At 45.6% G+C, this 12,419-nt stretch overlaps 1 protein-coding gene across 5 annotated transcripts in view; it reads left to right on the plus strand.

Annotated features, from left to right (window-relative positions):
- The window catches only part of GRIPAP1 (GRIP1 associated protein 1), a 64,319-nt gene that overhangs the window by 2,477 nt on the left and 49,423 nt on the right, over window positions 1-12,419 (plus strand). For all 5 annotated transcript variants that reach the window (XR_010067253.1, XM_063294141.1, XM_063294143.1 and 2 more), the window contains exons 2-12: window positions 607-673; window positions 4,073-4,134; window positions 4,640-4,666; window positions 5,341-5,448; window positions 6,681-6,837; window positions 7,677-7,909; window positions 9,163-9,210; window positions 9,314-9,345; window positions 9,630-9,677; window positions 10,924-11,023; window positions 11,893-11,970. Coding sequence is in view for 4 of the 5 variants with exons in the window: in XM_063294141.1 (XP_063150211.1) it covers window positions 607-673; window positions 4,073-4,134; window positions 4,640-4,666; window positions 5,341-5,448; window positions 6,681-6,837; window positions 7,677-7,909; window positions 9,163-9,210; window positions 9,314-9,345; window positions 9,630-9,677; window positions 10,924-11,023; window positions 11,893-11,970 (960 nt within the window). In the remaining variant the exon portion in view is untranslated. The remainder of the gene's footprint in view (window positions 1-606; window positions 674-4,072; window positions 4,135-4,639; window positions 4,667-5,340; window positions 5,449-6,680; window positions 6,838-7,676; window positions 7,910-9,162; window positions 9,211-9,313; window positions 9,346-9,629; window positions 9,678-10,923; window positions 11,024-11,892; window positions 11,971-12,419) is intronic.

Raw genomic sequence — 12,419 nt, forward strand, 5'->3', positions numbered from 1 at the left:
GTCAGGTTCAATGCCCCCCTCAGTAATAGCAGCTCTGGAGTAATCTTTACCTCATTTTATCAGTCAAGAATAATACAGATTTATTTTTTGATATCATTAAGAATTAGTAGCAGTGTTGCCCACAGTTTACAGAAGACTCACATACACTATATCTCAAACAATATACGTTCAGAGCCCAAGGTTTGAAGGGAACTGCTGGGCTTCCTGACTTAAACTCAGCAGTAAATCTCCTGATGCTTCATGGTTTAGCTCAACTCCTTGAGCTGCTGACTTGGCAGCAGTTCCCAGACTCAGCTCAGCTAGATTAGAATCTTTATTGCAGTCAAGAGTGAAGCCATGCAGAACAGATGATTGCCCCCTGCCAGTGAAAAAATGTGCCATAAATGCCATTCATAGTCTCAAGGGTTTAGACACAACTTCTGAATTAATAGGTACGTGGCCTAGCACTTGACGGCCATGAAGCCGAGCAGCCATCTCTGGCGAGGAAGGAATTCCTGCCTTAAGCTTCATAAGAACCAAACTGGCTTTAATCCCACCTAGTCATCTATATGGCTTGTCCTGGTGAGGTTTGGGGTTGTTTTAACCTTATTTTGTTTCTCTTGGTAGGCCCAGTTGTTAGAACTTCGAACACAGAACTACCAACTTTCTGATGAACTCCGTAAGAACACAGCTGGTAAGATTTTCTCCTCAGGTCTACTTCCCTAGTGACTCTATGATCTGGGCTATTACATTTTCTGCCCAACATGAAAGCATCAGAATGCCTGCACATATTCATATATGCTTACATTTGCACTTGGTTATGCTGGTTCAGTACTCTAGCTGTTAGCATGGCTCTTGCAAAATCTGAAATTCAGAGGAAAGCTATATATTTATTTATTAAATTTAGCCACCACCAATCTCCCCCCAAAGGGGGGACTCTGGGCAGTTTACAACAGAGATAAAAACATTAAAATACTGTAATAAATATAAATACAAATATGACATAAACATAAATACAATATAAAATCCAGATGATGGTAGCAGTTGGAATATCATTCATGTGTATCTAAAGGGGCCATTTAAGGCACTAACCATCTCCAGGTGTTATTACTTCTCTTCCTGCCCCAAGCGAGGTGGCAGAACCAAGTCTTCAATTGTTTTTGGAAGGCCGCAAGAGATGTAATCTGTCTTATCTCTGGAGGAAGAGTGTTCCAGATGGCGGGTGCCACTGCAGAGAAGGCCCACTTCCTGGACCCTGCCAGATGGAATTCTCTTATAGACGGGGTCCGCAGCATGCCCTCTCTGCATGATCGGGTGGGACGGGTTGATGCAATGGGGATGAGACGGTCCCTCAGGTAACCTGGACCCATACCATGAAGTGCTTTAAAGGTGATAACCAGCATCTTGAATTGCATTTGGAAGCAGACTGGTACCCAATGCAGCTCATGAAGCAGCGGTGTAACACGTGCCAATCTAGGGGCACCAAGAATTGCCCGCACAGCTGCATTTTGGACCAGCTGTCGCTTCTGGATACTCTTCAAGGGTAGCCCCCATGTAGACCGCATTGCAGTAGTCTATATGGGAGATGACCAGGGCACGAAGGACTGTGTGAAGGGCCTCCCAGTCCAGGAAAGGGCGTAACTGGTGCACAACATGAAGCTGTGCAAAGGCCCTCCTGGCCACAACTGCCACCTGCTCTTCTAGCAGGAGCCGTGAGTCCAGGAGGACCCCCAGGTTATGCACTGAGTCTGTCTGGGGCAGTGCGACCCCATCCAGAACCAAAGATGTTAAATTCTCGGATACCGAGGAGCCCCCCACCCACAGCCACTCCATCTTACCAGGGTTCAGCTGAAGCATGTTGTTCCCCATCCAGCCCCCCACAGCCCCCAGGCACTGGGTTAGAACAGTCACAGCATCACTTACTTCACCCAGGACGGAGGTGTATAAGTGAGTATCATCAGCATATTGATGATATCTCATCCTGTGGTGACGGATGATCTCGCTCAGCAGTTTCATGTAGATGTTGAAAAGGAGCAGAGAGGGTACTGAGCCCTGTAACACCCCACAAAGGAGGGTCCATGGGCCAGATCTCCTGCTCCCTATCACCACCGATTGGGACGAGCTCTGGAGGAAGGAGTTGAACCAGCGCAAGACCACGCCGCCCACCCCCAACTCCCTGAGCCAACCCAAAAGAATACCATGGTTGATGGTATCGAAAGCCGCTGAGACATCAAGAAGAGCAAGGATGGATGCACTGCCCCCATCCTGCTCCCGCCAGAGATCATCCATAAGAGCGACCAGTGTTGTTTCTGTTCCATATCTGGGCCTGAAACCTGACTGGAAGGGGTCCAGATAATCTGTTTCATCCAGAAGCCTCTGGAGCTGCAATGCCACCATTTTCTCAGCCACCTTTCCCAAAAAGGGGAGGTGGGAGACTGGACGAAAATTGTCCAAAACAATAAGGTCCAGTGATGGTTCTTTGAGGAGGGGCTGCACCAGTGCCTCCTTAAAGACCGGCAGAAACACCCCTTCTCTCAAAGATGCATTTACCATTGCTTGGACCCAACCTCATGTCACCTCCCATGCTGCTTTCACTAGTCAGGAGGGGCATGGGTCTAGTTGGCAGGTGTTGGTGTTTACAGTCCAGAGGGTCCTGTCTACTTCCTTGGGCCCAACAGGGTCAAAGTGCTCCCAGATAACAAGGTAAGTCCATTCCCTCGGCATCTCCACAGACCCTGCCTCATGCTTGAAGTCCAACTTAAAACGGATCTGAGCGATTTTATCCTGCAGATGCTCAGAAAACGCCTCAGCATGGCCCTGAAGATAGGTCACCAGGCCCCCCTTCCTCAGAAGGGATCGAGTGACCTTAAACAGGGTCACGGGGCGGCATTCTGCAGATGCAATAAGAGTGGAGAAATGTTGATGTTTTGCCGCTCTTACTGCCACAAGGTAGGCCTTAATAGTGGCTCTAACCTGTGTTCAGTCAGACTCTGTCTTTGTCTCCCTCCAGCGGCGCTCTAGACATCTCTTAATCCTCTTCAGAACCCTCAACTCCTCTGTGAACCACGGGGAGTGCCGGGTTCAATGGGACAAGAGAGGTAGCTCAGGCGCGATCCTGTCCAAGGCCCCAGCTGCCTCCCTATTCCAGGCAGCAGCCAGGGCCTCCACTGGACCGTGCAGCAGACCCTCCGGTATAACCCCCAGCTATAGTAGAAAGAAGGTAGTGGAACGAATGGCTTCCGAAGTATGTGAAAAGTTACCATATGTGGTGGTTTGCAACTGTACAAGAAATAGCTAGAATGTAGTACTGACATAGAACTCAGTTCCCATTTAAAAGAATTGACTTTTTCTCCCGTGTGATTGTGAAGTTTTGTTTAAAGGTGCACAGACAATGTATGATGAAATCTTACAAGCAGGCAGATTGCCAAAGAAGCTTCCCTGTGGTTCAAGGGTAAGGCACCAGTGCCTGTTTAGTGCCATATCCCTCCCTGTGAAGAGCAAAAGCAGAATAAATTGCACGAAGTTCTTAGGGGGTTGCCAAACTTATATTTATCCTGTACTCAGAGAGTGGCTGTAAAGCATTCACCTCCTCTTTTCCCCCTTCCTTGTAGCTTCTCTGGCTCTAGGCTTGGAGAGGAAATAGGATTTCATTTAGCTATTCTCCAGTGATGATATTTTTGTTCTTCCTTTGTTGTTGTGTAACTGCTTCTCCCATCTTTAATATGACTATGTTCTCTGCATCATTTGAAAGGCATAAATTTTTTTAAAAAAAATCTTTCTCGACTTGCAATTAAAACTGTCCTTTTGTGTATCTTGCTGCTCTAAGTCTGTGGTCTGTCTTTTGTTTCTTGTGTTCTGAAGGCCAAAGTAAGCATGCATTGTTGTTTAGATGCTTTTACATCTGGCAGACTGATGGAACTGAGGGCTAGAAACATGCTTTTTACATACCCATTCAAAAGTCAGAATGGTTAGGAATTTAGGATCAGATACCATATTTCATACCATATCCTACGTGTTCAGAATGGCAAAAGACAGATACTCTTTTCCTAAAATATTTTCCTAATTCTGAATTGTTCTTCTCTTAATTTTGTAGAATTAAAGGGGCTTCGACAACGGGTGGCCTATTTAGACAAAGAATTTGCTAAGGCTCAGAAGGTAAAGTGAGATTCTTTAATGGAGTAGCGGGTATGCATTAGTAGACAATGTAAATTTTCTTTGGGGGGAAGATCACCAAAGAATCACAGAACCATTAGTGCATATTTCTTGATTTTTATACTCTACTCTGGATAAAAATGACTAATTACTCATACAAATGAATGTTAAAAAGTTGTAACACTAGATCTGGCTTATTATTCCCTTTTAGATTCACGTTTTGTGACTTTCAAAAAAGATGTTGTAGATTAATAATTGTAGGCAATCCTTTCCCATATTACATTCCCATTCTTGCATTTTTAAGTGGTGAAAGGGCACAACTGGGTTTTAAAAATGGGTAGTCTTAGACTTCAACAATTTCAGATTTGTAATTACAGGAGTTTATAGTCATTCTTCAGGGGATCTATGAGAGTAAGCAATAAGCATAATAAAAATCAGTATTTTGGTGCCATTGATCCTGTGTCTAAACCTTATTGGTGAATTGTTAACAACTTTCTTTCTTTCCCAGGCTCTGAATAAGAGTAAAAAGGCTCAGGTAAGGTATCAGTATATAGTGTCAGTTGCTGTGTCAAGTTCTGTCCTGCCTGGATCCAGACTTTCTTATCTGCCATCACTTGTCACTAATACCTTTTTGTCCCCCACCTATCTGCAAGTCTTCCTTTCCTTCTCCTAGATGATTCCAACCTCCCTGCCCAGAGGGAGTGTCAGTAATCTAAGCCCAAATGGGGGCAGTCCTAGTTCTCTGGTTTTGCTGATCTATGATTTTTATACAGATATCCAGAAGCCCCCCAATTTAAAGAAGCCATTTCATATGCATGTATAACTTTGTTGGTCTGAAAAAAAAATAACAGAGAGAAATAGCAGCTGATAGTGGTCTAGATGGAATAGAAAATATGATTTCCATATCTCTTCTATCTGTTCCTCCTCTTGGATGCATCCTGCCCCAATTTCTCTGCTACCCACTGCATAACTGCTGGCATTCCATCATGAACTAAGGGCCACTTGCCATAAGATGGACCATCTAGAATCTTAGTAGGAAAAAAGGCAGGAAGGTAGCAGGTGAGGACATTTTCTAATATAGTTGGGAGATTGGCCAAAGAGGCCTGATCTGCTTGAGGATTTGGGTCTGCCATCTAGTGGAGGGAAGCGAACCTTGCAGTGATTATGTGTTTGGGATCTCATGCAGTTTTGCTGACTTTGCTTCCCTAGGAGGTGGATGCACTGCTTAGCGAAAATGAAATGCTTCAGGGAAAACTACATAGCCAAGAGGATGACTTCAGGCTGCAAAACAGTACTCTTGTGCAGGAGCTCTCCAAGGTACTGGACTCATGTTCCTTTTGCAGTGCCACCGGGGTCATGCCAGGGGGTGCTGTGTGCCACCAAATACCACTACTGATCAACCGTGCAGAATTCTGAGATGGAAGTCTAGAACCATAGACTTGGAAAGGATCATTTAGACAATTGCATTCAACCATCTGGCCAGTGCAGAAATCCAAAGTCAAGTATCTTAACAAATGTCTACCCAGCCTTGGTTTGAAAACATCCAGATCTTCAAAACTTAGTTACAAAAGTGCAGGAACCACATTCAAAGTCAGAACAGAATGAATTAGGATTGTGAGTTGCTTCAGATTCAATGTCCACAGTATATGGGAAGGCACAGGTGTGCAAATGTAGCACCTGTCTCAAGCCCCTTAAAGCAGCTGCTCTCTTTCCCAGGATCAGTTCTGGGAAAAGGCCTTGTTAAGGTGTTGCAGGCAGGTGCTAAGTTCACTCTCCTGTGTCCTTCGAAACACTTTTGCTCACTGAATCTAAAGTGTTGCACAACATGCTTAACTGCAGTACATACATAATTTAATACTTTTAATCTGGCATCTTCAGCTCAGGTCTCAAAGGTTTTTTGTCTCCATGGCTAATCTTATATTTTCCAACCATTGCTTTTCTTTGTTATCACAGCCAGCCCAAAAGAGATATTAAATATAAAGTGTGGGTGGGAGGAACATCAACCTTCAGCTCCCCAACATACTTCTTCATGCATGTGAATAATTTTTTCCTTGTCTTTCACCCTAGTTTGCCTCTCAAATTGGCCAGTCCAGTTGCTGCAAAAGTTTTTCTTTTTCCTTCCACCCCCACTCTCACTCCAGAGAGTGTGGTGTTTGAGTCATTTGTGTGCTATTACAAAACATTCTGAGTGGGAGGCTTTTTTTAGCAACTGCTGTTTGCATGCTTACTGAGATTGGAAAAGTGCAGGCTAATCGGCCAGGGGAGAATTTTCCTAGGCATTTGTTGTGATTATTAGGTTACTCCTCATTGTATACAATCAAAGCCATTGTAGAGTGAAGGGAGGCTGCATCCCTTATAGTCAACTCTTTAGAGTGCACTCTTGTGGCTTGTTTTAGGGAGCTGGGATAACAAGTGCTTTTTCTTGCCATGAAGAACTGGGTTCAGCTGCAGACCAATTTCCTCCCAGGTGGATTGTCTGTGGTCTTTGTTAAATGTGATGGGAAATGTACTATTTGCTGAAATCTAGTCCTTTGGTCTCTCAAATATAGCTGTGCTCCCAGATTGAGCAGTTGGAGAAGGAGAATCAGAGTCTTCGGGAAGGGAAGACAGCAGTAGCCAGTGAAGGGGTGTTCCCAGCCAGCTCTGTGGATGGCGAGTTGTTAAGACTGCAGGCAGAGAACTCTGCCCTGCAGAAGAACATGGCAGGTACCATTCTTGCTTGCATACAACCATGGGGACTCAAACTGAAGATTGGAAAGTCCAGGGAATTGGACAGGCTGACTTCAGGGGGAAGATTGACAAGGTGGAACACTGTAGAGCAGCCTTCCCCAAATCCAGCCATTGCTGAGAATTCTGGCCATTGAAGTCCACACAGTTGAAGGACACCCACGATGGGGAAGGTTGCCATAGAGAATATATCTTGTCCCCCACCTGCAAGCTGCTCTGTTCCGTCAGCCTAGCAATTGTTCCGGAGGGGTGCCTGCTTTATGGCCCCAACCTCCGTGTGCCAGGGGTAGGCCAGAATGTGCGAATGTTGGAAAGGGGTAGGGGACAAAGCTAAGATCAGCCAAGTCATGGAAGGAGGCAGTAGAGGTGTGGGTTCAAGGAAGGTCAAGACGAGGAACAGCAGGAAACACAATAGGCTAGAGGTCCTTGTAAGAGTTCTAATTGGGGCTGATTGCCAATCTGCTAACTGCCTCTTTTTATGTCTTTTTATGAGAACTGCTGAAATCTGGGAAGCAGCTTCCAACAAGTAGTTTCTGATACAACATAAAAAGGAAGTAGCATAAAAAATGAAGATTGCAGTGTATTTCCTCCATAATCAATCAGCATGCTGGCTGGGGAATTCCCCTCTTAAGCTTGCCAAGGTTGAGAAACACTGATCTAGGACATATTATTTCCCTGCACCCCACCTTTATGAGCTTGGTCTTTATAAACCAAACTAAAGTATTCTTGGTTTCATACTCAGGACCATAGAGGGGATGGGGAACTTTGCGTCTGAATCCTTTTCGCCAGGACTTCCCTGGCTGACCCTTGTTCTCCAGCTTTACAGGAGCGCTATGAGAAGGAAGTGGCCCGGCAAGCAGAAAACCGAGGTGGCGGGAAAGGTGATGCTTCTCTGGATCCTTGTCCCCCTGTGCTGGAGGCTTCAGAGCAGCAGGCATTTGACAGCAGCAGCAGCGCCACCTCCCAGCAGCTTCTGTCAGAGGTTGAACTGAAACTGCAGACCGAGAGGGAGGAGAAGATACTTCTGAAGGAGCAGCTGCAGAGCCTTGAGGTGAGAAGGACTCCTTGAGATTCGCTCTCCATTGCAAATGTTGGTTCCTGCTTCGGCTGGAGGTTGCCGCTAGCAGAAAGCAGTTTGTAGGGAGCGGGGGGTCATTCCTCAGTGCAAATGAAATGCGACTATTTCCAGGAAAGCTCTTGAAGGAGATGGAGAAAAGCAGAACACTCTGACCTCAGGCTTGATCTTCAGGGGAGGAGGAGGAGTCCCATGCACAGGTTGAGGAAGCTGTGGTCCATGGGATGTGGTCAAATGTTGTTTGCTCTCAGCATTCCTCACCACAGGCTAGGCTGGTTGGGGCTCCTGGGACTGGTAATTCAACAGCATCTCAGTGGACCACAGGATCCTTGCTCCAGACTGAATTTTTCCCTCTCCATTCCTGAGCAATCGTCCAAGCACCAGAGAAACACTTGTTGCCCAGTTGCCCTGGCTCACACTAACTGGATTCGCATGTGAAGCTTTACAGGCTTACATGCTTTTTTCGCATGTAAATAACTAAATTACATTGAATTGGAAGTGTGCTGCATCTAGTGGAACTGCTACTAGCAAAATGACCAGTGCTGGCATGGGCAGGGAATGTTTCAGGAAAGAATAATACAGAGACTTGAAAGCAGGAGAGGATCCTGGAAGCTCCTGGTCCCAGTGATTTGTCCTTTGTCCCCAAGCGCAGGCCTTTGTTTTTATTTTTATTCCCAGGAGAGTGAGTGGTGAACTTTTGCTTGCCTGGGATAAAGTAAATGACCACCAGCATGCTGGTTTCTGAACTAGGAAACCTAGACCAGCCTTTCTCAACATTCTGACCCCGGAGGAACCTTTGTAATACTTTTCAGGCCTCAGGGAACCCCTGCACTTTCAGGCTCAAATATAGGCCAGAAGTTACAAAGTTATTATATGTGTTTCATGGGTAGGCCTGCATATATGCATTAACAGTGTTCTTAAACTAAAAAGAAAGAACGAAACTTACCTCTTTAATATGAAGTTGCCCAAATTTGAAATAATTTTTAAAATAAATTGTGATCTCCAGGAAACCCCTAGTGACCTCTTGCAGAACCCTCAGGCTCCATGGACCCCTGGTGGAGAAACCCTGGCCTAGACGTTGCCTCTTCCTTGTCTCGCCACTGCCCTAAAACTGGCTGTTGCCTTATAGAGCCACCTGGTGGAGTTATTCAAAACAATTGCCAAGTCAGTGAAAGACTTTGAAAGCTTGAGACAGATGGCTGTGTTTGCCTCTCCTTCCCCTCCTATAGGCATCCAAGACAACAGAGACATCCCGCCTGCAGCAAGAGCTCACCAAGGTAAGGAAGGGAGAGAGGTTTGAATGGCTGGTCCCATTCTGGGGGGTGGGGCGGGAGGTGAGGATTGCTGGTGGGAACTTACGGCTTTTTCTCTCTTGTGCAGCTTATGGAGAAACTTAAGAAGAAGCAAGAGAGGTATGTTTGGGCGGGGGAACTTGGTCACATTAGGATAAGGGTTTACTTCTTATTAGCTAGCCAGGCTTCCACCTATTTCTGTTTGCTGTTCTTGTTACAAGAGAAGGTTCAGTGTGGAAGTTTGCTCTCATCTTGAGAAATTTGAATGGATGCTCCTTCCCTCACTGACAAGAGTATGTTAATACGCTCTGCAGGGTGGCTTCTCTTTGGGAACCCAGCTTTAGCCTCTCTTCTATTCTGTTTTAATGTCTCTCTCTCTTGCCTTCTCTTCCTCTTTCTTGTAGCTTTGTGCGGCTTCAGACAGAAAAGGAAGCTCTCTACAATGACAGCAGGTATGGGCTGAGCAATCTGGAATTTCAGCTTTTGCGCCAGTACATGGTGCACTTTTCAGATAAGCCGGGCGGTTGGGGTAAAGCTTTCCAAAGGACATTTGAAGCTGGGGCTTTGGGGAGTGTGGAAGAAGCAACAGGAGGAAGGCAGAGAGCTGAAATTCACTGCCAGTATTACAATCCAGACCAGCAGAAAATCACTGCAGCGTGAAAGCATTACATAAAGTCTGGTAAGGTGATCCCCATCGGAATCCGCTGAGCCAGCCAGCTGATGGCGTGGAATGAATTGCACTCATGCCTGACTGGTCTGAAGTGGGTCCAGTTAAGTATGCAGAAAGCCTGGGGACTGTCCCCATTTTTCCCAGCCTCCTGAATGATCATTGGCCCCATTTTTCTTGTATTTATTTATGCCAGTCCTCTTTGTTCTTATCAGAGCATGCAGGATGGCTTTCGGTTGCTATACCAAGAAAATTACATTCATAATAAAATAGCAGACTAATATAGTTGGACAAAGCAATATAATACAGCGAGGGTAAGTGGCGCCCTTAAGTGCAAGAGTGCTGGTATGTATCATCCTTGATTAGCAAAAACAAATGATCTATGTAAAGCAGACCCTGATACAGAATAGATTAGACACACCTGCATAATGTAGATCCAGCGCTGCATCTCTTAGCTGACCTTGGCTGGTCTTGAAGGCTATGCAAAGTTAGTCTTAATTACTGTTCAGATGGGGGTCCATCTGGGAGGCTCAGAGCTGTAATTCATACATTACTCTGGAAGAAGGCAGTGGCAAACCACTTTCATAACACTGCTTGGAAAGTATGGCTATGCCCATGTAAGTTCCCAGAGTTGAGCATAACTGAAAAATGATGGTACTTGCTTCTTTTCTTGGTTGGAATTTGCATCGGCTGGGTGCAGATTTTAACGGGAAGTCTGGATATGAGGCTGGAGCATTGGGCTTTGGAGGAAAGATCTGCTGCAGTGGTGGGTGTTGAGGAGAAAGTTGGGTAAGGAAGCATATTCCTGGGAAAAGAATCAATAAAGCTGGAAATGGGGATGAGTGGATGAGATGGGAATGAAAAGGAGGCATTTCCCCCGCTAGTAGGGAGGTGGGAGAGGAGATTATTAGCTACAAAGAGAGGGAGATTGAAACCACTGGCAGAATTACTCAAAAGCAGATGCTTGAGGAGAAAGCATTGTCCCTGAATGCCCTCTCCTCAGTAAACGAATTCTCCCTTCCTCTGTTCAGGACCAAAATTGAGGAGATCCAGCAACGGAAGGAAGAGGAGCTCAAATCTCTGCAGGTTCGCAACCAGAAGCTGCAGCAGGAGCTCCAGACCACAAACCAGGTAAAAGTCATTTTTCTTTCTTCTGTAGTTTAGACTGAGCCACATTTAAGGCGTGGCTAAAGGGGCCTGATTCATACGATTTAGGAAGCATGTCCAGGAGCTTTGCTGCGTCAGCAGGAAAAGCTCTTCAGCAGAAGTGCTTAGTTTTATCAGGTGAGAGTTCTTGATGCAAAGCTCAGCTCTGTACTTGCCCAATTCTTTTCAGCCTCAGTTCTCTAATCTTAGAATAGAATAGTTAGAATAGTTTTGGCCTTTCAGTGTCTAAAGCAGTGTTCCTCAGCCTCAGCAGTGTTAAGATGCGTGGACTTCAACTCCCAGAATTCCCCAGCCAGCATGGCTGGCTGGGGAATTCTGGGAGTTGAAGTCCACGCATCTTAACACTGCTGAGGCTGAGGAACACTGGCCTAAAGCATGGCTGTCTTGTTGGAGTTAACTGCCACAAGTTTTCCCAACGAAACTTGAGATGTATGAGAAATATGAAGGAGCTGGGGTTATTTGTTTGTTTATAAATCAAATGTATAGGCTGTCCCACTCACCAGATAATTGGTAGTATCTCATGGAACTATAGTTCCTGGAATTCCTTAGGGAAAAGCCATAGACTGTTAAAGCGAATAAAGCATAAACGTAGCTAACAATGGGCAGTTTGTTTCCTGCCCTAGAAGAAAGGATCCCCCCCTTTTTTTCCCCCTAAGAAAGGGAAGAATCTGTGCTTTTATCTCTTTAATGGTTCTGAGGTTTATTGATTCCAGCTGATAATTTTTATGGGTGTAGTTCTCTCCATCTAGGGTGTGACCCTACTGGGATCTAATGCAACAGTGATCTCTTCCCTTTACGTTCTGCCTTTGGTTTGTTCCTTCCTCCTTTCTCAGGGCTTCTTGGAATTAAAGGACCAGCTGCAGAGTTGTCAAAAAGAGCATGAATTGGCCCTTCGCACTCTGCAGGACCAAGTGAGTGGCCCTCCTGCTTGCTTCCCCGCCCCCCAGCCGAAGTCCCTTTGTTAAGAATCTCTGATCTGCCTCAAACTATAACATCTCAGCAAGATGTGCACCCCTGATATTGTACGCCTGTGTGGAGGCTTGAATCTCTGTTTCTGCTTCAGGGGTTTGGGCTTGTAGTTCCCCTCACTGTCAAGCCGTGGCCCCGGGGCTGGAACGAATGGCCTATGAAGGGCATATGCATATACACTTATGCAACCGCTCTTGCAATGAGATGATACAGTATGTTGCATTAGAAGTAACAGAGATCTGGGGAACTCCCTGAATGGATGCTAGTTTCGGCCAGAGCTATATGGATTCCCAAGTTTAAAAGAAAGAGGAGAAACGGCTATTACAAGGCAACCCAAATTTGCCACCAAAGAAGCAGATTTATATGGCTTGTATTAATTATGCCATTTGAG

Source organism: Candoia aspera, chromosome 2 (assembly GCF_035149785.1).
Source record: "Candoia aspera isolate rCanAsp1 chromosome 2, rCanAsp1.hap2, whole genome shotgun sequence".
Lineage (NCBI taxonomy): Eukaryota > Metazoa > Chordata > Lepidosauria > Squamata > Boidae > Candoia > Candoia aspera.